This window comes from Elgaria multicarinata, chromosome 6, assembly GCF_023053635.1.
Source record: "Elgaria multicarinata webbii isolate HBS135686 ecotype San Diego chromosome 6, rElgMul1.1.pri, whole genome shotgun sequence".
NCBI lineage: Eukaryota > Metazoa > Chordata > Lepidosauria > Squamata > Anguidae > Elgaria > Elgaria multicarinata.
In genome coordinates this window covers 99,706,829-99,729,584 of record NC_086176.1, presented here as the reverse complement: position 1 = coordinate 99,729,584, position 22,756 = coordinate 99,706,829, and the positions used below count along the sequence as shown (strand labels likewise).

The 22,756-nt window shown below is 40.7% G+C and overlaps 1 protein-coding gene across 4 annotated transcripts in view; it reads left to right on the top strand.

Moving 5' to 3' along the window:
- NIPBL (NIPBL cohesin loading factor) overlaps positions 1-17,735 on the top strand; it is a 151,681-nt gene extending 133,946 nt beyond the window's left edge. For 3 of the 4 annotated variants that reach the window (XM_063128144.1, XM_063128143.1, XM_063128146.1), the window contains 13 exons: positions 1,624-1,764; positions 2,150-2,243; positions 2,345-2,499; positions 2,666-2,756; positions 3,691-3,864; positions 6,295-6,485; positions 8,968-9,075; positions 12,186-12,386; positions 13,025-13,171; positions 13,892-14,184; positions 14,456-14,630; positions 15,712-15,897; positions 16,446-17,735. In XM_063128144.1, the coding sequence (XP_062984214.1) occupies positions 1,624-1,764; positions 2,150-2,243; positions 2,345-2,499; positions 2,666-2,756; positions 3,691-3,864; positions 6,295-6,485; positions 8,968-9,075; positions 12,186-12,386; positions 13,025-13,171; positions 13,892-14,184; positions 14,456-14,630; positions 15,712-15,897; positions 16,446-16,811 (2,322 nt within the window). In that variant the 3' untranslated portion in view covers positions 16,812-17,735. Of the gene's footprint in view, positions 1-1,623; positions 1,765-2,149; positions 2,244-2,344; positions 2,500-2,665; positions 2,757-3,690; positions 3,865-6,294; positions 6,486-8,967; positions 9,076-12,185; positions 12,387-13,024; positions 13,172-13,891; positions 14,185-14,455; positions 14,631-15,711; positions 15,939-16,445 lie in introns of all 4 variants that reach the window. The other variant, XM_063128145.1, reaches the window with a different exon arrangement.
- Positions 17,736-22,756: the final 5,021 nt, after the last annotated feature.

Below are 22,756 nucleotides of genomic sequence, written 5' to 3'. Positions count from 1 at the left end.
CCCCCCTCCAAAAATAAAAAATAAAAACTTGGTATAGTTTGTTTTTAGCTCACTAGTCTCTCTTCTGCCTCCTGAACAGCATGTCCATTGGCTTCTCATTTACAGGTCTCTTAAGCAGATCTTGCATAACCTATTGTCTATTTTAGGTTGTTAAACCCTCGCTGGGTTCGCAAGACATGACAACCCTGAGCAGGAGTTGGATATGCAATATGATGCCCGGGGTGCTGTGGCTTGTCATGGGGTTAAATAACCCATGATGAGCCACAGCATGTCATCTGAATCCGGCCGGTATGGGGGACAATCAGTGCCTAGCTCTGGTAATGGACTGGATGACAAACTGATGCTCAGTCCAAACAAGTCAGAGGCACTGTTAATAAGTGGCTCCTTTGTCCAAAGGAATGCTGTTGTTCAACCTGTTCTGGAGGGAGTTGCACTCCCCGCAAACGTATCAAGTTTGTAACTTGGTGTCATAGCTGGGATACCAGCATATTGGATGTGAATAACCTAGCTTCAGTGGTCCATGATCTGGTAACTTCCTTTTTGGATTACTGCAATATGTAGTAGATGTAGTGTCTTTGAAGACAGTCTGGAAACTTCAGCTATTGTGAAGTTTTTGTGAACTGCCCAGAGAGCTCCGGCTATTGGGCGGTATAGAAATGCAAGCAGGCAAGCATATATATATCTCAGAATATGGATGGCTTTCAATTAGTTTCTGGGTCCAATTCAAAGTGTTCATTTTGGCCTAAAAAGCTCTACAAAGCTTGGGACCTCAGCACCTGAGAGAACACCTCTCCCTATTTGTTCCTGCCTGTGCCCTAAGATCATCCACAATCGTCCTTCTCAGTGTGCCCTCTCGATTTGGCGTAATATAAGGAAGAGAGCATTTTCAGTTATAGTACCCTAGCCCGCCTCCACCCCACCCACCCCATGCAGGCAAGGGCAGATTTATTCTCCCAGGCCGTTACCATCATGTTAACATTGAAAGATTTGTCTATTGGTGGTCCATTGAAGGACCACCAATAGACAAAACTGAAGAACACTTTTAAATCTCTCCTTTGTAAAAACAAGGCAGAAAGTGCTCCCTGTCTCCAATGGCAAAGCCCATCAGGAGGTTGCTGGTTGCCAAGAAAAGAGTTGGCCCACTTTGGCACTGCTAGTCACCATTTTCGGATTAAATTGAACTCTTGTGCGACCTGCAATTTGTCCCCATGGTCTTTTGAGAACTGGACCTATATATGGCCTTGTTACCACCTGAACCACCCACCACCCTTCAGAGCAGGCAGACAGTGAAAGGTGAATGGGTTAAAACTCATCAGATGTACCTCAGGCCTGTTCTTAGTGGCACTAGGGTTACACTGTCTCTGGTTATCCATACCAGTCTGGTAGAGCAGCACTCTGGGAGAAGTGAGGATTAGATCCTCCACTCTGGTCTTAGCTCAATTGCATGATGACAGTTGCTTACCAGAAATGGCACTAGTTCGTGGACACAATCCACAGCACCATTCCATTGAAAATTGTGCATGTTTTATTTGTTATATTTCATAGCAGTTTATTCAGTCCTGATGCAGTAGAGCAATAAGAGCACAGCAGGCATGTTTAATCACATGCAATGTTTTCCTATAGAATCAAAATGACTTCATGGTGATCTGCAATGTTGCAAAAATCTTAGAGTTGGTAGTGCCGCTGATGGAGCATCCGAGTGAGACTTTCCTTGCTACCATGGAAGAAGATCTCATGAAACTTATCATCAAATACGGCATGACGGTAAGGATTAATTTCTACTTAAAGTTCATCTTATTTTACTAAAATGCATAATGTTTTATTTGAGGAGCAATGGACCAGTAATCCTTTAACTTTATAAATATGACTTGGCATTGTATTTTTGTAATTGTTTTTACTGCATTTTACTTTGTGTGTGTGTGTGTGTGTGTGTGTTTACTTTAAATTTGTGAGCCACTTTGGAGTTTAGCCTTCTAATAAATCAGCAGGCTAGAAATATATTAAAATAAATAACATGATATTTTCATAATAGCCTTTATTCTTGTATCATCTGCTAAAATAAAAGCAAGATCTTCTTTCCATTGACTGCTTTGGATTTTCTAGGAGATTAATTCTAAGGAAACTGTAACATTTTCTGCTTTGCTTCTAGGTGGTGCAGCACTGTGTTAGCTGTCTTGGGGCTGTTGTTAACAAGGTCACTCAGAATTATAAATTTGTATGGGCCTGCTTTAATAGATACTATGGTGAGTAATTTTTATCCACAATTTCCAATATTTATTTTCAGAGTTCACTACATTTTTCATGGGAAGGGACTGATTTTTAAGACATGTTATTTTTTCTTCAGGAGCACTTTCAAAGTTAAAAAGCCAACATCAAGAAGACCCAAACAGCACTATACTTACAGCAAATAAACCAGCACTCCTTAGATCCCTTTTCACTGTTGGAGCACTGTGTCGGCATTTTGATTTCGACCAAGAAGATTTTAAAGGCAACAGCAAGGTAAAAGTGCTGCATTTGTTCATTTATTGCTACAAAAAAAAAGTAAAATTGGATGGACCAAAATCCGTCAGAAAATATGTTTAAGTGTTAATAATACATTTTAATGGAACTAAACATTTCCAGGTTTCTTTCCTGATTATCCTGATGTTGTTTCTGCTTTATCCAGGTTAACATTAAAGATAAAGTACTTGAACTGCTGATGTATTTTACCAAACATTCAGACGAGGAGGTACAAACAAAAGCCATCATTGGTCTAGGTAAGAACTTGCAAAAGTTTTTGAAGTCTTTGTTTTACAATCCTTACTTGTATGAGTACTTGGTTATAATGGTACAGACCACTGTTTCTATATAGCAGCTTTCCCCAATGTGGTGCCCTTCAGATATTTTGGACTGCAACTCCCAGCATTCCTGGTTATTGCCCATGCTGGCTGGGGTTGATGGGAGTTGACATCTGGAGGGCACCAGGTTTCAGGAGGCTGCAATACAGCAATTCATGAGAATATGTTAATGTGTTTAGGCTACTGTAATAGTTTAATTCTGTGCGCATGAACTATACATTTAGAGGAAATGTAATGCTTTTAAAATGTGCTAGCATCCATTTTGTATATCTAGATTTATCCTTTTGCTGTGGCCTAACTTAAGAGCTGCTAATATTCCACAATTCTGTATTTTTAAAATTAAAATAATAAATTCTGTACGAAGTTATTTGGGCCTCCTAATAACAATAAAATACAACTGTAAATAATTAAATCAATATAACTCTCAGGCAGCACCAAGAAATTAATTAGATTTTAGATTTTAAATTTTAGATTTAAGAGTTTAAATAAAAAGGTCTTCACCTGGCACCAAAAAGACCAGAGAATACAGAGTATTTGACAACTCGGGGTCCTCACAGAAAAGGCCCTTTCTCCAGTAGCCACCTACCATGCCTCACTTAGCAGGAGCAAGAAAAAGGCCTCTTAGAATGATATCAGGGTCTGGGCAGATAAGTGTTGGAGGAGGTCCCAGGACATTTAGAGCTTCATAAGTCAAAACCAGCACTTTGAGTACGGCTCAAAAATAGACAGGAAACCAGTGCAGATGATGAAATACTGGCCTTATGCTGCATTTTAAAACACTCTGGACTTTTAAAAAATTAGATTTGGTAACAAGATTTACTAAGTTGTACTTTCTTTCCTTATTTTATTTCAGGGTTTGCGTTCATACAACATCCAGGTCTAATGTTTGAACAGGAGGTGAAAACGTTATACAACAGCATTCTTTCTGATAAGAACTCCTCAGTAAACTTAAAAATCCAGGTGTTAAAAAACCTCCAAACTTACCTCCAAGAGGAAGATACACGTATGCAGCAAGCAGATAGGGAATGTGAGTGATGAGCATTACTGCACTATGTGAACATGCTTAATGTAATTAATATTAAGTAACCACAATGCAGTTTTCAGGTCCACCTTTATTGTATATACACAGAGAAACATGGAACACAATTTACTTATTAGCTGAAGGCTTCACAGGTATTGGGATAACAAATTAGCTTGGATCTACGCATGCGGCAGAATGGGGTAGTCAAGTGGACTGTACTATTTAACTGCAGGCGGAGAATGGTATACTGGAGTGTGCTACTCCTATCACTTGCTTCAATAAGCAGGACCCATGGTAATCAGTCCTAATAAGAATCTTTGTCTCTGACAGCTGGAGGACCAACTGCCTTCTTCTATTTCCTGCCCAGAGTGACAGGGTTTCTGAGGAACTCTGACTCCATCTTCAACTTCATTTGACATTTTTGAGCCATGAATTTTTGAAATCTGGATTAAGTAGGAGGCAGTTCTTTTAGAAGAAAGACTTGGCTGGTGAATTGGACTAGGAGGTACCTTCCTCTTCCAATCTTTCTTTTGCCTCCATAGTAAACCACAGCAGAAATGATGCTGACCTGGTTTGCATGTGACCTGGTTCATGCCCATAGTTTGGGTTGTTTACCCCACAAGCTTTGGGTTGTTTACCCCACAAACAATCCAAAGTGTCCGGGTTTGGACATCACACTAACCTACAAATGAGATGTTTGTAGGTTGTTTCTGAAAACTGGAAGTGGCTTGTGGCACGCATAAGAATATAACCTGAGCTATGCTTGATCAGATCAAGGGTTCATCACCAGCTGTTGACCAGGGACCCAGAAGCAGGACATGGTGCAACAGCATCCTCCCACCCAGGTTTCTCAGCAACTGGTGTATATAGGCTTACTGCCTCTGATACTGATGGCACGTGGCCATCAGGATGAGTAGACGTTGATAGCCTTCCCCTCCAGGAATTTATCCAACCCCCTTTTAAAGCCATCCAAATTGGAGACCATCACTTCATCTTGTGGTAGCAAATTCCATAGTTTAACTAGGTGCAATGTGAAGAAGTACTTCCTTCATCTGTCATGAATCTCCTACCAATCAGCTTCATGGGATGACCTCGGGTTCTTTTATAATGCGAGAAGGAGAAAAATGTCTCCCCGTCCATAATTTCAATGCCATGCATAATTTTATACACCTCTATCATGTCTCCCCTTAGCCTCCTTTTTTTCCAAGCTAAACAATCCCAGCTGTTGTAACTTTCCCTCATGTGGGAGATGCTCCAGTCCCTTGGTCCTCTAAGTTGCCCTTTTCTGCACTTTTTCCAGCTCTACAGTATCTTTTTTTAGGTGCAGTGACCAATACTGTACACAGTATTCTAAGTGTGGTCCCACCATAGATTTAAATAAAGGCAGTGTGATATTCACACTGGCAGTTGTATTCTCATTTCCTTTTCTTATAATGCCTAACATGTAGTTTGCCTTCTTTACAGCGGCCGCACAATGGGTTGACATTTTCATCGACCACCACAACCCCAAGATCTCTTTCTTGTTCGGTCACCGCCAGCTCAGATCCCATCAGGTTATATTTGAAGCTGGGATTTTTTGCCCCACCATTCATCCCTTTACACTTGCTTACATTGAACTGCATCTGCCAGTTGGATGCCCACTCTCCCAATTTGGAGAGATCCTTTTGGAGCTCCTCACAATCCTTTTTTGTTTTAACCAACTTAAATAATTTGCTGTCATCAACAAACTTGGCCACTTCATCCTGGCAATTCATGCCACTGAATGCCGCTATGACAGGCAAACCCCTCCACTCTGTGGTGTATCATGAGACAGCTCACTTTCTCCTTTAGAAGAAGTAATGAAGTGTCAACTTAGTGAGTCTTTGCAACTCAAGATATCAAACTTGTTTAAGCCTGACCTACTTAGACACTTGGGTACGATGTCTGGGCCTAAATTGTATTCTTTGGGTCTTTGATGGAAGAAGAACTCCCCAAAGGCCCCTCTCATGGTTAGTCATTGCAGCTAGTGTGGAGGCACACTGGAGGCTAAATCCAGCATTGCACAAGTGGTATGCAGATAAAGCATACAGAATATGCTTTGCTTTTCCTCCTCCTCCTCCCTCCCAATCCCCTTTCCTCTTGTGTCATTTTTTTTAGATTGTAAGCCTGTGGGCAGGGACTGTCAAGAAATATTTGTAAGCCGCCTTGAGAGCCTTTTTGGCTGAAGGGCAGGATAAAAATGCTTAAATAATAAATAAATAAATAAATAAATAAATAAATAAATAAATACTATCTGGGCAAGAGGATTTGACCAGGCAGGTGTTATGCACTCCACTAACCATTGCATATGCTTCCTTAGGAGGTATGTCCCTAAACTGTGTTCCATATAGTAAGAAAAAGAACATATGTCTATATAATGTGCTAAAAATGTCTCCTTTTGGTTTCTGTTTTTCTTAGGGAAAAAGGTAGCAAAGCAGGAAGATCTGAAAGAAATGGGTGATATTTCCTCAGGGATGAGCAGCTCTATCATGCAGTTATATCTCAAACAGGTCCTTGAGGCTTTCTTTCACACACAGTCCAGCGTTCGTCACTTTGCGCTCAATGTTATTGCACTGACATTAAACCAGGGTCTTATCCATCCGGTTCAGGTATGTCATTACATAATTAAGGCTGCAATCCTATTCAGGTTTAGCTGGGAGTATAACCCATTTAATTCAATAGGGCTTACTTTTGAGAAGATGTGCTTAGGATTGTGTTGTAATTTTTTAAAATTATATTTTTACACTACAGTGTCATAGGATTTTAATGCAGTAAAAGATTTAAACCAGATTTTTAAAAATTATTTCTAGTATTTATATTCCACCTTTCAATAATAATTAGCATTTTCAAGGTGACTCACAAATTATTGGATGTTCTTCTGCTATAATAGTGACTTAAAAGAATGATTAGAAGTTTGCATAGAAGCAATTTTTTTAGCCTATTGAGTTTCTCATCGCAACTAATTATTTAGGTTTAGTTTGTGTAATCCTGTCAACTATTTGTCCTTAGTGATTTCCAGTTAATGCACAAATTTCCAGTAAAAGAATGGATTGAAATTATACAAGGGGGATGTTCTAACTGTGGACTAGTTTCATGTACCCGTAAAGCAGTATTTTTATAGTTATTTGTGAAGTGCCTGTTCTATAGTTCAGAAATACATTGGAAGCCAATTTCCAACCCCTTTGGGCATGATAGTGGGTGGATTTGGGCCAAAACAGAGGGTATTAGGCAATGCACATACCTTGAAGCAGAAAGGTCATTTGTGTGTTTCTCCTGCCCTTCCCCTGCTTAGGAAGAATCAGAGCAGTGGAGATGAGGCTTGATGGCTCAAACAGCTATTTGTTTGGTCTAGGTTAGTGAAGGGGTGAAAATCTGCCTGAGCTTGCAAGGGCAGCAGATGCCCCTATGTCCAGCCCTCCCGGGCCCCTATGGACACACCTGGCAGATTTTTGCCCCATCGCTTGCTGCAGGACAAGGGGGCTGCATGTCCAGGAGGAACTCAGTTCTGACCTGACCTGCACACACACACACACACACACCCGCTGTGTTAATGGTGGCCTCTTGAGGGCCATTAAGGCCATGATTGATGCCAGGGGGGACTGAGGCAAAGCACGCTTTCCAGGGCCTCTGGAAAGTGTGCAGTTCCCCTGGCATGCTAATGGCACGCTGGGGGAATTGTGCACTTTCTGGAGGCCCTGAAAAGTGCGCATCACCAAGCTCTCAGCTGGCCTTGCTCTTGATTAAGGCCACAATTGACGCCAGGGGGGAGTGAGGCAAAGCACGCTTTCCAGGGCCTCTGGAAAGTATGCAATTCCCCTGGCGTGCTAATGGCACGCTGGGGGGAATTGCGCATTTTCTGGAGGCCCTGGAAAGTGCGCATCACCAAGCGCTCAGCTGGCCTGGCTCTTGATTAAGGCCACGATTGACGCCAGGGGGGAGTGAGGCAAAGCACGCTTTCCAGGGCCTCTGGAAAGTGTGCAGTTCCCCTAGCATGCTAATGGCACGCTGGGGGGAATTGCGCATTTTCTGGAGGCCCTGGAAAGTGCGCATCACCAAGCGCTCAGCTGGCCTGGCTCTTGATCCCTAATCTAGGGCAGTGTTACCATGAAAAATGCTAGCAAACAAAGCAGCCACTTAAACACCATGTCCATCTCTAGTATTGCTTTCCCCCTGGCCAAGGATAATCAGCAACTAAGACACAAAGAGGTGAGGAATGAGATGGGGGTGACTGATCATGATCTGAGGGATGGCAGAGCACAACAAAAGGAATAGAAAAAGTATTGAACCCTGGGGAGTTGTGGGGTGGCTAAAGGTCCTAGGACATGTGGGGATGGGCAAAGGGGGACCATAAGCAGCACTGGAGTCCTCCACTCACTTAACACATACTTTACGTTACTGTTACCTGGCTGCTCTTTGGTGATGGCAGGCCGTTCCTCTGCTTATGACAGAGCTGTCCTGAATCGTCATTCATTTGCTTCTCATGACACTTACACTTGGATTGCGTTGTAGGTGCTTTTTAAAAGTGCGGCATGCAGGCCTTGCGCTGATAATCTTGTGCATTGGCTGCCACACCAAAAAATATCTTGACAGTATTAGATAATATTATTTTTATCTCAAATGCTATTATTGGATGTTGAATTCACAGCATTGAAGTAGAACTCAGAACACATCCATTGTTATCCATCCAGCCACTGTGGCAGTGTGTGCATTGCTCTTGGGAAACTTGCACTAATAAGTGAATAAATCCATTCCAAATACTTTTCTTTCAGTATTCTAGGATATGAATAACTGCTTGCAACAAAGGATTTGAAATGGTTTTTTTTAAGTATCAAGAAAACTACCACCTGGTACAAGTGCTGTCACGTTCTCGCTGTTTGTGTGTTGTTGCTGTTTTAGATCATATTCAAGTCAAATTACACTGTAGCTCTGTGGTATATACATTACCCCCCATGGACTACTTCTACTTTCTTGTGGCCTTCAGGCTATGAATTATTTGTAGCTTAACAACTGTGAAGAAAATAACTGGAGAAAAATATGTATTTCCATAGGCATAAGTGGAATCCTTAAAATAGTTTTCTATCTCTTTTCCAGTGTGTGCCATATTTAATAGCTATGGGCACAGATCCAGAGCCTTCTATGAGGAACAAAGCAGACCAGCAGCTTGTGGAGATAGACAAAAAATATGCTGGATTTATTCATGTATGTATATGTCTATTTAGCTTACTATAAAACTATCATAATTGTGTTTTCCTGTGGATCTAAAAAGATTGATTAATTGCACTTTTAAACCACTCAACAACTCAAGTTCTCTGGATGGTGTACAATATACTAAAAACATAAAATACAAACGATCAAATACTGAATAAAAAAGCACATAATAAAGGTTAAGTTTCTTCAGGAGCAGCCTGGTTACTGAATCATTTGAAGAGTCTGGTACCATCACCCCTTTCTCAAAGAGGCATTTACAATCTCCTAGACACAGCTGGGCATTGGACTGTAATAAACCAAGAAGGTCAAGAGTCAAGCATAACAAGTGGTTGTTGGCTGAACATGACCAAGCAACTTCTCCTCATCCTCAACAAATAAAATTCACCTAATGCAACTGAATCAGATGGTGTTCTAGATGTCTCCACTAACGATGATGGATGACATCATTGTTCATCATCATTGCATCATGACGGATGCAAGTGACTTTATTCTATAAGTGTCTGGTAAACTTGTCACAGCATGTCACCAAGGGTACGACCAACTCTCTGCTTCACCACTCAGAAAAGCTCCACTGGTCAACACTCTGAAGATACAATGGAGTTGGGAAAAATCCTTCTTTGCCACCCTTGCTATCGCAAAAGATGCTTGATAATGAGCTTTAAGCTCATTAAATTCATTCAGATTCAGAACGAGTTTTTCTCCACCTGTATTCCAGCTGTCGTCCACTCACTTCATTTCTCAGATGCATACCAAGACACTGCCTAGGCTCTTCCAAGAGGGAGAGAGCATTTATGCATGATTGTGTCAGCCAGTTAGGACATCGGTGTTCCACAGAGTGACCAGGGCATTGACAGGAGCACCAATTAGACCAGCAGGAAAATCCCCCAGAGCCTTCTGGGATCATTAGTCTCTTGAGGGGAGACCATTTTAATAGATCCCTCACCCTTGCAGTGGGGAAAAGCCACAGAATTTCTTTTTCTCCCACTGGATACTGAGTTCCTCAGGTAGTCATGCCACATGGCCTTTGACCATGTGAATTTTTGGAAGAGCCTTGTGCGCTGTTAGCACTGAACTCGGTGAAGAGTAGAGATGGGTGGTGGTGGTGGTGGTGAAACAAAAACAGAGCAAAAGAAGACAAAAAGTGTGTTGACGGGAAAAGAGGACCTGAGGGATACGGTTGCAGAAGGACCTTTTATGTGAGGAAAAGTCGGGAGGTTGAAATGAAGGTCCATGCCTATGGCTGTGAAGAGAGGACATCCTATGAGGTGGAGAGAGGGAAGCAGGGGAAGTTTTATTTCTTTACTAATAATACTTATATAGCACTTAAGATACTAAAATCTCTAAGCGGTTTACATATCTCTAAGCTGTCTCTGCAGAGGCCACCAGTGAGGGAGGAAGCAGCGGCCAGGCACCTCTCCACCGTGCCTGGGTCCAGCTCCAGCTGAGAGCCCCCTCCCTCCTGCCACCAACTGTCTCTGCAGAGGCCACCAGTGAGGGAGGAAGCAGCAGCCAGGCACCTCTCCACCGTGCCTGGGTCCAGCTCCAGCTGAGAGCACCCCTCCCTCCTGCTGTCACCTGTAACTGCTGAACTTTCCAACTAAGATTGTAGTGCCTGAATTTGCTTTCCTTTTCCCCCTCCTCCTCCTCCCTCCCAATCCCCTTTCCTTTTGTGTCACGTCTTTTAGATTGTAAGCCTGTGGGCAGGGACTGTCAAGAAATACTTTTGTAAGCCACCATGAGAGCCTTTTTTGGCTGAATGGCGGCATAAAAATCCTTAAATAAATAAAAAAAATAAAATAAGCAGTTTACAATAAGAGGAATCCAGAGATATTAGATTGTAAGCCTATGCGGCAGAGTCTTGCTATTTACTGTTTTACTCTGTACAGCACCATGTACATTGATGGTGCTATAATAATAATAATAATAATAATAATAATAATAATAATAATAATAATAATAATAATATGGCAGGATAGAGATGGAAGAGCACACTCTGGGGGCACAGAAAGAAAAAGGACTAACAGAGAATCATGTAGAACGAAAATACTATGCCCAGTCAAGAACAACTTTTGACTTACTAGTCCTCTAGGCCCACGTACTCTCCCCTCGCCTTCTCCCTTTTCAGTGCCCCAATCCTGGTTAGCTTAAACTACAGTCCCCTGTGTTGGTTTAAGTTCCTAGCTAATAAACAAAGAATTTCCTTGTTTAAGATCCTGGTTGGTAAAGCGATATTAAACTATAATTCTCTATTTTGGACATAACAAGAAACTGTAGTTTACGTTGGGTGCATGGCCCCGATCCTCGGTCCCAGCCTGCTGAACTAGAGCTGAGCGAGTTGGGAATGTGCCTACAATCTGGGCCAGAGTTTAAATACAACAAAAAATGATTTTTTTATTTTTGTTTTTGCATAGCAATGTACTGCACTTGATGCCTTGAAGTGATTTGAGTTGTCCACTCCAGCAATGTCCTTCCTGTTTCATGAAATTCCTGAAATCCCCCACCCCATTCCATGCCCATTAATTTACCAGCCTGTAGATTTAGTTCTGTACTGGGAAAGTATGCAGAGGGGACGACTGAGCTCCTTACCTTCTGTATTATAAGAAAACTTACTTTATACTGTTCCTTCACAAGTTGATCTCCCCACCCCACCCCACCCCCCAGCAGTCTTTTGAGGGAAAGGATATTATTACTTTCATTTTAGCTGCTGAAGTACAAGTGAATATCATGTCTGTTGTCAGTGTTTCAGTTTTGGGGGAACAATCCATTTATTTTGTGGAAGCAGTGAGGAGAAAGAAGTTGAACTTCCCTGTGCCTTTTGATGAAATAATATTGGAAAACCTACTCTCTAGCTGGCTTCAGTATACTACTTGGAATTGCATATGTACCACGTATTCTCACCTTTCACCTGGAAACTCCCAAAATAGAAATTACATTCTCCTAAGTCCATTCTGCATATCAATGTATTGATATTGTGCATAATTCTGCTATGAAGGTTTTGAGAATTGTTCATTGGAAACCAATTGGGGCAAATGGAAATAAGACATTTCTGTGCTCTTTTCATTGCAAAATCAAAACTTAACTATATACTCTTTTAATTTCAGATGAAAGCAGTGGCTGGTATGAAGATGTCTTACCAGGTGCAGCAGGCAATCAACACCTCCCTAAAAGATCCTGTGAGGGGCTTTAGGCAGGATGAATCCAGCAGTGCTTTGTGCTCACATCTTTACTCCATGATCCGAGGGAACCGACAACACCGACGAGCCTTTCTCATTTCTTTGCTCAACCTTTTTGATGACACAGCTGTGAGTCTAAAGCAAACTGTCTACACTGTTATGTAAAGCCATTTTAAATATTTAAAATTTGTTGGAAAACCTTGCTGTGTGTGTACGTATATATGTATATTTGGTGTATTTCACTGTTGATTCCGCCCGCCCCCCTTGTGAATTCCCTGTTGGATTTGCCTTGGTTGGTTGCCTCTATTTATCTGGCTTTGAGAGTTTCTAGTTGTACCTGAAGATATATTCTCTCTCCCATGTCCCCTGGCAAGGTCCTAAACTGGGTTTAGCAACATTTGCAAACACCCGTTCTTAGGGTTGACAGGGCAGTTGCCTGTGGGGAGGGGGTGATCTGGGCTCTTGATGCTTCATTTGATGTTTGTCCTTGACAAGAGTAGTCAGCCCCCCTCCATCCCATCTCCCCCAAATGCATTGTTGCTTTCCTGGCTCAACTTAGCTTCCTGATGGGCTCCGTTTCTCTTCTGTTTTGGCCCTGCACTGGTATCCCTAGCTGCTTTGAGTAGAGGCATCAGGGAACAGAATCCCTTCTTGGCACTGGTCTCAGTGAGAATAGTGTCTCCTGTTCAAAGAAGAACCTTTGAGTGGATTAGCATGAATGACTATATATATATATATATACATGTATTTTCCTTTTATTTTCACAGAAAACAGAGGTGAATATGCTTTTGTATATAGCAGACAATCTAGCCTGTTTCCCATACCAAACCCAGGAAGAGCCACTTTTTATAATGCACCATATAGACATTACGTTATCAGTTTCTGGTAGTAACCTTCTGCAGTCATTTAAGGAGGTAAGTAAAATTGTATGTTAATATCTTTTTTGTTCTGAGTTGCTTCTCTCGGGCAGCCTCTTCATGGCCCAGTATTCACCTTCTCTCGTTCTTATGCATTAAAACAGTGGTGGCCAACCTTTCGGATAGCTTTTGTTGAAGTCCAAACTAGGGGAGAGTGCCATAGTACCTATGTAGCCCACTGTAAGAACTTAAGAAGAGCCCTGCTGGATCAGACCAAGGGTCCGTCTAGTCCAGCACTCTATTCACACAGTGGCCAAGCAGCCGTCGGCCAGGACATGGTGCAATAGCACCCTCCCACCCATGTTTCCCAGCAACGGAGGCACACAGGCTTATTGCCTCGAACACTGGAGATAGCACACAACCATCTGGGCTAGTAGCCATTGACAGCCTTTACCTCCAGGAATTTATCCAACCCCTTTTGAAGCCATCCAGATTGGTGGCCATCACTACATCTTGTTCTAATCAAGTTTACAAATCTTAATTCATTGTGGATACATCTAATGTAAAAAATGTAATAGCTTGGATGGATGTGTGTAGGTTTCAGTCTTTATGTGAGTCTGTTTTTCTCTGAACCTTATTATTTAATTTACCATGATCATGGAATTGCTGAATCATATTTGTGAATGACTGTGTGTTAGAACGGTCTTCATATCACTCTCAAAGAAGTTATAATGGTGTTTGTTGTTCTTCTAAAGCACATGTCTCATCCTCTTTCAGTCTATGGTGAAATATAAAAAAGAAAGGAAGCCTTCATCTGATGAAGAGAGCGAGAGTGAAAGTAATAGCGAGAGTGACAGTGAAAGCGAGGAGGAAATTCACAAACCCCGGAAGTTACGAAAACGTGGAAATTCTGATTCAGACACTGATGAAGAGAATGATATAAGTGCTGTCATGAAATGTTTGCCAGACAATTCAACTCCTCTAATTGAATTTGCAAATGTGTCCCAGGGTATATTGTTGTTATTGATGTTAAAACAGCATTTGAAGAACCTCTGTGGATTTTCTGATAGGTAAGGATAATTTTAGTTCTGGTTACTACATCTGATAATCCCATATCATTCACATTCCTTAGATTTTGAACTCTTCAGGGCATGAACAAATTCTGTAATGTGCTTGTGCACCTAGCAAAACTTAGTGTCTTAATAAAGTTGAAATTCATTTTTATATAATGCTAAGAATTTTTTTACTTCTATTCAGATAACTTTGATTATAATTGCTTCTTTCAAAGAATGTAGGCAATTGTTCATAACTTCTAGCATTTGTTTTGTTTCCCTGGTATAGTAAAATTCAGAAATACTCTCCCTCTGAATCAGCAAAAGTATATGATAAAGCGATAAATAGGAAGGCAGGAATTCACTTCCATCCAAAACAGACACTGGACTTTCTTCGAAGTGATATGGCTAATTCCAAGCTCACAGAAGAAGTGAAGAGGAGTATAGTCAAACAGTACTTGGACGTAAGTGTTAAGATATTGCAGGATTTTGCCCCTTATCAGCTTCACTATAAAAAGTTCTGAACTGTATTTTGAAGTACTTTAAGTTCTCTTTATTTTGAAATAGAATCATAGACAGTGAAAGATGAACTGCAGTGGCCACAGGCTGAAACTTGTTTTGTTCCAGGTGTGGTGAATGGGGGAAGCAACTATAAGTCATACTGACTGCTACAGCAAATTGCCCTCTTCAATTTAATTGTGTTTGTCACATGCCACTACATGTATTTGTTAGCGTATTAGAGACCATGCTTAATGAGAGCAGTTTGAAAGTCCTTCAATTTCCAGATGTAGATGAGGGTTCTGATACAGATATTTTATGTTTCAGTTATATTGTGGATTCTAGATAATTGGCTGGTTTGAGGGAAAAGAGTAAGATATTCTCAACAACATTCGTTATCTAGATAAGAGCTATAGATAACTGAAAACAGTGAACAGTTTTGTGTTGAGTTCTGGATAGTTTAAACTAATGAAGAAAACAAAATGTACACTCATTGAGCTGGGTTGCAAGATGAAACATCCTGTGGTTTGTTAAGTGTGGTTTGCTCAGGAGCGAGCAGGAATGAGTAAGCCTGGTGGCTCTTCGCCTTTTGCCTGCTTCTGGTGTGCCAAAGAAGCCGAGGATGCTCTGAACCTGGTTTGTTCTTCATGCTATCCGAACCTGGAATTCTGGGTTGTTGGGGGAGATCCCAGAGTTAACCCATGGTTTGTCTTTGGGTTAAAACTCTTGAGTTGTTTCTCCCTCAACAACTCAAGTGTTCCAGGTTTGGACATCACAGAGAACAACCTAGACAGAGCACCACTGGGTTGTTTAGCACACCAGAAGCGGGCAAGCAGGCAGGAGCCAGCACACTTGCTTGCTCCCAATCCACAGCTAACAAACGTTGGGTTGTTATCATGTGTTCTGGGTCTTTGTATGTATCACCCATTAGTTTTCTTGAAAAAGTTATCCCAAAGAAGCCTTGTGTGTCATCGCCTTTCCTCCTTTTCTGTTTCATGGTTTCTTTTAAGATGGGTTTCTGATGTGATCTCCAATATCTTTTCTTAGTTTAAACTTCTTATGGAACACTTGGATCCTGATGAAGAGGAAGAAGATGGGGAAGTGTCTGCTAGCACAAATGCTCGCAACAAAGCTATTACCTCGCTGCTCGGAGGAGGCAGCCCTAAAAACAATGCAGCTGAGACAGAGGATGATGAGAGTGATGGGGAGGATAGAGGAGGAGGCACTTCAGGGGTGAGGCGGAGGAGGAGTCAACGTATTTCGCAGCGTATTACGTAAAATGATTTTTATGTGCTTATAAATGTCAGTCTATAATAAAATGTACACTGAGTAATGTAATCCATATGAAAAAAAAACCATTTTGTAGATAGAAATTCTTAACCGTTTATACAACTTTTTGTAGAAAGTTTTAACAAAAAACAATAAAAACATAGAAGAGATTTTATCTAGCATAAAATTTTTAATTTTCCTTTGGAATGTACTGTGTGTATCCTTTTTATTGTTGCCAAGTTTTTATGTAGCTTTATGATTCATTTGTACATATAATTTTATATATCATTAAGAGTTAAAAGACACGGGTACAAATTAAAATATGTGATTTTGCAAAGGACACGTTAACCCCTTGGCGCTGGCGGTCGCGGTGCGTCTCATTGCCGGCAATGGAATGTGTGCCGGGAAATCCCCCACTCCCGGCGTCAAGGGATTAAAAGCAATAAAAGCAATAATTTCACTCAAGTTCTTTTGTGTAACACTTGGTCTTTTTTCCCCTCCCAATGTTTTAGTCATTGAGAAGGTCAAAACGAAATTCAGACTCTACGGAGTTGGCAGCACAGATGAATGAAAGTGTTGATGTCATGGATGTCATCGCTATTTGCTGTCCAAAGTACAAAGATCGACCACAAATTGCAAGAGTAGTACAGAAAACCAGCAATGGCTTCAGTGTTCAGTGGATGGCAGGCTCCTACAGTGGCTCCTGGACTGAGGCTAAGCGCCGTGATGGCCGCAAACTGGTGCCTTGGGTAGACACTATTAAAGAGTCAGACATTATTTACAAAAAAATTGCTCTAACGAGTGCTAATAAGCTGACTAACAAAGTGGTTCAGACTTTACGATCGCTGTATGCCGCCAAGGATGGAACTTCCAGCTAATGCATTTGTACATGCAGCCAAATTTTACAGGAAATGAAATAACAGAAAAAAAAAACTTGAAATATCAACTTTCTGGCAAAAAAAAAAAAATCATTTAATGAAGAGTAAGAATGACACCTGGGATGCAGGAAACAGAAGGAAATGTTTGGTAAACATTTTTGTGGGAGCTTCCTTCGCTGTTGTGCAGCAGAAACTTCTCAGTTCATTTTTACTCCCACTGTATAATAGTTTAACAAAAATTGTTTATATCTTGAAAAAAAACCTTTCTGTTAAAAAAAATAAACAAGTGAATGTTGGAAATTAGTCTGTTAATGTTCTTAATAAAGTGTTCTTGGAGTTTAACCTAGCAGCGGATGGCTTTCTTTAGCTTAGCCCAGTTTCCAGGGAAGCATTGTTTTTCCAGGCTGTAAAATGGCAGAATCTCCTGGATATATAATTTATTCTGTTGGGGGAAAAAGCATGCAGTATCTATGACCTATCTGCAGGAGGAGTTTTTGTAAATGTAGATTTTGATGTATTAGGTCACCCTAAAATAATACAAGAAAAGGGATCCCCAGCAAATCTGGTGGAACGAATACTGCAATAAATTTTTTTACTTCTCTTTGTTACTTGTCTGTTTCCATTTGAATTTCTTATTGTAAAGATCTGTTTAAAACCATTTATATTATTTTGCAGTCTTTTATGTAAAATTTACTATATCGGTGGTTTTCAAAGCAAGACATAAATATTGTTTATACAGTTTGTATAGGCTGACTTCTGAATAATTGGTATCTTTTATTTTTATCCCTTAAAAGGGTGTAAACACAAGTTAACTCCAGGGTTTTATTGTATCCTGCAATATTTAGTATTAACTATATATGATTTAGCACTGTGCCAAACACATTTTCAAGAGTACATTTTGATATAAAAAGAAACTATAGTTTATGCCTTGTATGCTTCAATTTCTTTCTAATGCTGTCCACGTAGCAATGTTGAAAACTTAGCGGAAAACAAGCATTACTCTGGTCTGAGTAACTAGCCATGTATAGATTCCACTTGGTTAGGACATCAGAGTGTTTTGCACCAAGAGCAATTGCTGTGGTCAGAAGCACCACTTGTGCACCTGGATCTAATTGTTGCTTCTGTTTTCTTAGCTGGGAACTAGAAAATCCTAGCAGCACATACGATACTTCCTTGCTGAATTGCAGTCAGAGGTTGCAAATGGCAGGAATGAATATGAATTTGTAACTTATAGTTGCGCTAACATGTCTTCTTAAATGTTTTTTTGAAAGTTGGGTGGGAATAATTGGTTCTATTGTAGACAGGTTTTTTTACTTACTAGAAATCTGTTTTCACTTTTTATACACTGAAAATGCTATTTTAAGGGTCTCTGTAGTAGTTGCTTCAATATGTGTTATTACCAGCCTTTCATAAACTGTTATACTTTTTCTGGATATTGACACAAGGAAATTGATTTTTGCATAGTGACACAAGCAGAAGAAATGAATAGTATCAAAATAATTAGCAGATAACTATTTTAAATCCTTTTGTGTTTTCGAGCTTACTTAAAAGGCGGGTGTTTATCAAAATTAATATATGATGGGATGTGGTTTTTATTACATTAATTTACAGAACTCTAGTGTGTTACTTGATCTGTGAGGAATAGTGACACAATTTTTAAATTAGTTTTCTTGTACAGAAATCAAAAATTAAACTGATATGACTAATAATTCATCAGAATCTATTTAATAATTCCTCTGTGAAATATTTTTCATTTCCTCCAGTATGTCTTAAGTGTTGTGCTGCAAGTACCTCAGGGGAAAAATATTTTTTTAAGTTGGGAAAACAAAGGTTATGCTTTCAGTCACTTAATCCGTACCTTTTATCTCTTTATAATACAATGCTGGCAGTTAGTAGTTACTTATTTACCTTCCTAGGTGCTTACAAATTGGTTTTATTACTTTTAATTTTACCTAGGAAGGTATTAGAATATCTCCATATTACTTGACACATGTATGTTGTTGCTGTGGGATACAGCTAAAAAATGTTTGAAATGTTTTGGCCATATATTTCCATAGGTGATTAAGCCTATTCCTCACAGTGATTGGCCCAGGATACATAGAATTGAAATGAGATTGTCTGGGTTTTCACAGATGCTGAGTGGTTTAGTTGGTTTCTAACAAAGTTCCCAAAGGGGTGGTGGTGGGTGAATTGACTCCTGCTTCTGGGGGTGTCTCAAGGATTTTTCTACCCACTCGGTACCAGGTTGATCTCTTCATACAGATGGAGTCTTGCACTCTTGGTGCTTAGTCTGGGTCTGAGTATGGCTGAGGACTGGATGTAAAGTCAAATTGAAGCCAAATCCAGACAAAATTGAAGTGATCATGATGTTGCTGTCTCATGTCACAATGTCTTTCATGTTCACAAATATAACAGTGTTCTTGAATATTCATGGACAATAGCACTTTTTTATTGCATTTATCTAGTGGGAAATCAATGACCTTTTCGAAATCAGATCTGGCAACTATTATTCATCCCTTCATCCAAATTATTATGAAAAGAGGCCATCTGTGCTGAACTTTAGCCAAATTGTCACTTTAGTTCAGTATATGGCTACCTCATGGTGTGTACCAGTGCTTCATATTTTGCAGTAGCTCTCTTCAGTCTTCAAGGCACCATAAACAGATTGATTGCTGTACACCTAAGGCATGTATTAAAACCCTTTGTTACATCACAACATAAACTAAAAGAATATTAAGACAGTGTCTGCATGGAGTTTGATCAGTTTGGCAACACGTTGGGCCAGATTAGCCTGAGCTTTGTTCTCCATATGTTCAGATTTCTATCTCCTCTTTGAAGCCCAAAAGCTTCTCTTTTTTTACTTGTCTCCAGCTCCACCAACTGGCATGAACTAGGTTTCCCTCCCCTCCTTGTTTAATATCTTAATATTTCACGGCCCATATGTTCAGGCTTCTTTACTTACTCCCCAATATGCCACGGTCACACACATGACAACCAGAGCCTTATAGGCATTACAGAGTTTATCGTCCTTTGTTGCTGTACGATTCTTTGGTTAGAAATCGGGCAAATTGTATTTTCAATAAGAATTTCTATAGGAACTAGGATAGTTTTGGCCAACTGGGAGAGAAACCAGGCTGCTGGGGATCTGCTGTGGCAGCACCAGGTCAGTGAAAGTCAAAATCTAATCCAGTTTGCTAGACTTCATGATGTCCCATGAGCACTGTTCCACCTTTGCTGCATTCATAACTCCGTTCCAGGACCACTCACTCAAATTCACAGTGGGAGAAGAAATTAGTTCATCTCTAGTGGTGAAGCCGGACATTCTGACAGTGTTCATTCACATGGGTTGGGGGATCCCTGAATTTCATACAATGCTCTAGAGCAAGGAGTTTCAAACCATCTTCTCACTTAGTCCAAATGTACTGGTCTGTAGCGAGAAGGGTTCAGGTCCACCAGACTAGCTGAAGGTGCAAAGGTTGCCTGTTTGGATGGCAATTATAAAGTTCATATTGGAAATATCAACTGCAAAAAGATGGATTGACAGTCATCAGGAGCTAACATGGAATGAGTAAGACCTCAGGCAGCAGGACTCAACATGGCAACGATTCAAGAACTTAAGAAGCAGAACATCAGCACAGTTCTACAATAGTAACACAGACCTTGGTGTAGACATGTTATCAAGGATGCATTCAGAGTTTTGTTATGCTTCTCTTCACTGTTACCAGTTTGGGGTAAGATCCTCTACATTGTAGAAGCTACAGGATTACAGCAGAACTGTGCGAATATTGCAAGTAGCTCTGTGGGCCTTAGTTCTCCAAGACGATGAAAATTAGTGGATGGATTACTCTTGGGCTGGAGTAATCTCCAAATCTACTTCAAGAAGGCTGGCATAAAAAGAAATACGTTGAAAATGCTATGGCATCTGAAAAGGCAACCCTGCCTTACCTTCAGGGAGAACTCTTAAGATGGCAAATGGTGGTTTACATAGGTAGCTGCCTTATACTGAGTCAGACTATAGGTCTATCTAGGCCAGTAATATCAACACTGGCTGGCAGCAACTCTCCAAAGGTTTCAGGAAGGATTCCTTCCTAGTCCTATCTGGAGAAGCCACAGCCCCACCCACATTCTGGTGCAACTAATTACATGCCAATGCCCTTTTTTCAGAGTGACTGGTGCGGCTGGGGAGTGTGCCTTTATAGCCAAATAAGGACATGGTTCATTGTGTTTTCTATTACCCATACTGTGAAGCTTTGGAGAAGATTTCCTAGCTGGCTTTTATATTAGTACTATTAGTAATGAACAACATCTAAGATGTGTCAGACCAAGACAAATATTTATCATTCAACAGCATTATTTGCCATTATGGCATAAAAGGTGAGAGACATAAGTGTATACAAGCACAAAAAGATAACCTGCTGTAAGAAACTGCTCTGGTTAGGTATACTGATTTGTACTACTGTTTTGTGAACTGTACTGTCAACTTTAACTCTCCCAGGGGAAAATGCTTTGGTACAGCTGGCTCTAGGGTGGCACTTCAAACAACCAGGAGAATGGCCAACTCACTTCCTTGCATAAATTGATTTCTGCTCAATCTTTGTGCTGGGACAATTGGGTATTAAAATCAATCATATGCCAGGCATGGTGCCATGGAACTGGGCAGAGGAAAAGACATTCTTCCCTTTTGAGTTAAAGTTCACTTTTTAATTAACGGCTTCTGCTTTTTTCAAAATTAACAAGATATTTTTTTCAGTGGCATTTACGGCTTTCAAAGAAATCACCCGGGAGCTAAAAGAAGGGATATTTTTTAGAGGCAAATGACACATTTGGCATGCTGACCTACAAGATTTACTTGCTCTGAAGTGCCACCTGAGAACAACTCAAAGGTAAGAAACTAAGTTAGAAAATGTTCAGTTAGAAAATGAGTCTATCCCCACCTACCCTAAAACTAAGCCATCTTCAGTTTAGATGGTTTATGTACTTGTTTTTTTCATTTGGATTTTCCTGATAGGAATGTTATTCTTAGGACCAAGTTCCAAACAGGAACAGGGAGTTCTGAAGAATTAATGTTGCTTACAGTATAAGCTATGGCCCAGGAGGTACACAAGTTAAATGTAAAACAGGCCAGGTGGCTATAATAAAAAGGGAGAAAATGTAATATAGGATTTATAGAGATGAGATGGGATCTGAGCGAAGCTATGTTCTTCTGCAGTCTAGCTACGTTGCCAATTTTTGCATTTCTACTTCTGAAGGTAGATTCACCTTTATACTACTTTTTTCTATCTCCACTATCAAAGCTATGTAAACATGTTCTAAGGCTGCTTGGTATTGCAGCCTATACCTTTCTTCCCATTCTACCAATTCTGCATGACCAGCGTTGTACCCACCCCCCCTGCAGCACAGTGAGCTGCTGGAACTAGCATCTCACATTCTAAAAGTGTCTAGAGGGCCTCACATTCATTTTGGACGCAACCTATGCAATTTCCACTCAATAGACTGTCTAGCCAAAGCCCTTCCCGCAAGAGTCAGGGAGGGTGGAAGGAGGATGGAGGCTTTGATAGACTATCTGTCCTCGGTTTAATTTCCCCCCCAGCTAGATGGGCCTATCTGTCTTGCTTACCAGGGAATGGGCAGGGATGGTGGCAGAGATCTCCCTCCCCACATGGCGTTCCACCCTCTTTTCTTCCCCTCTGGGATTGCATTTGCAACTATGGAAGAGAAGCTGCTGCAGAGCTTTCTTTCCATGGCAGCTGGGATCGGGGAAGATCCACAATCGGATCGCTTTTGTGGTCATAGCTCTGTCTACAGCCCTGCAACACCATTCTATGCCCTCCCCCGCCCCAGATGCTGGAAATTAGATAGGGAACATCTATCTAAACAGTCTTCTAAACAATTAGGCTCAACACAACACAACCTGCTTCCCTCTTCAAAAACACCTCACAAAAGTA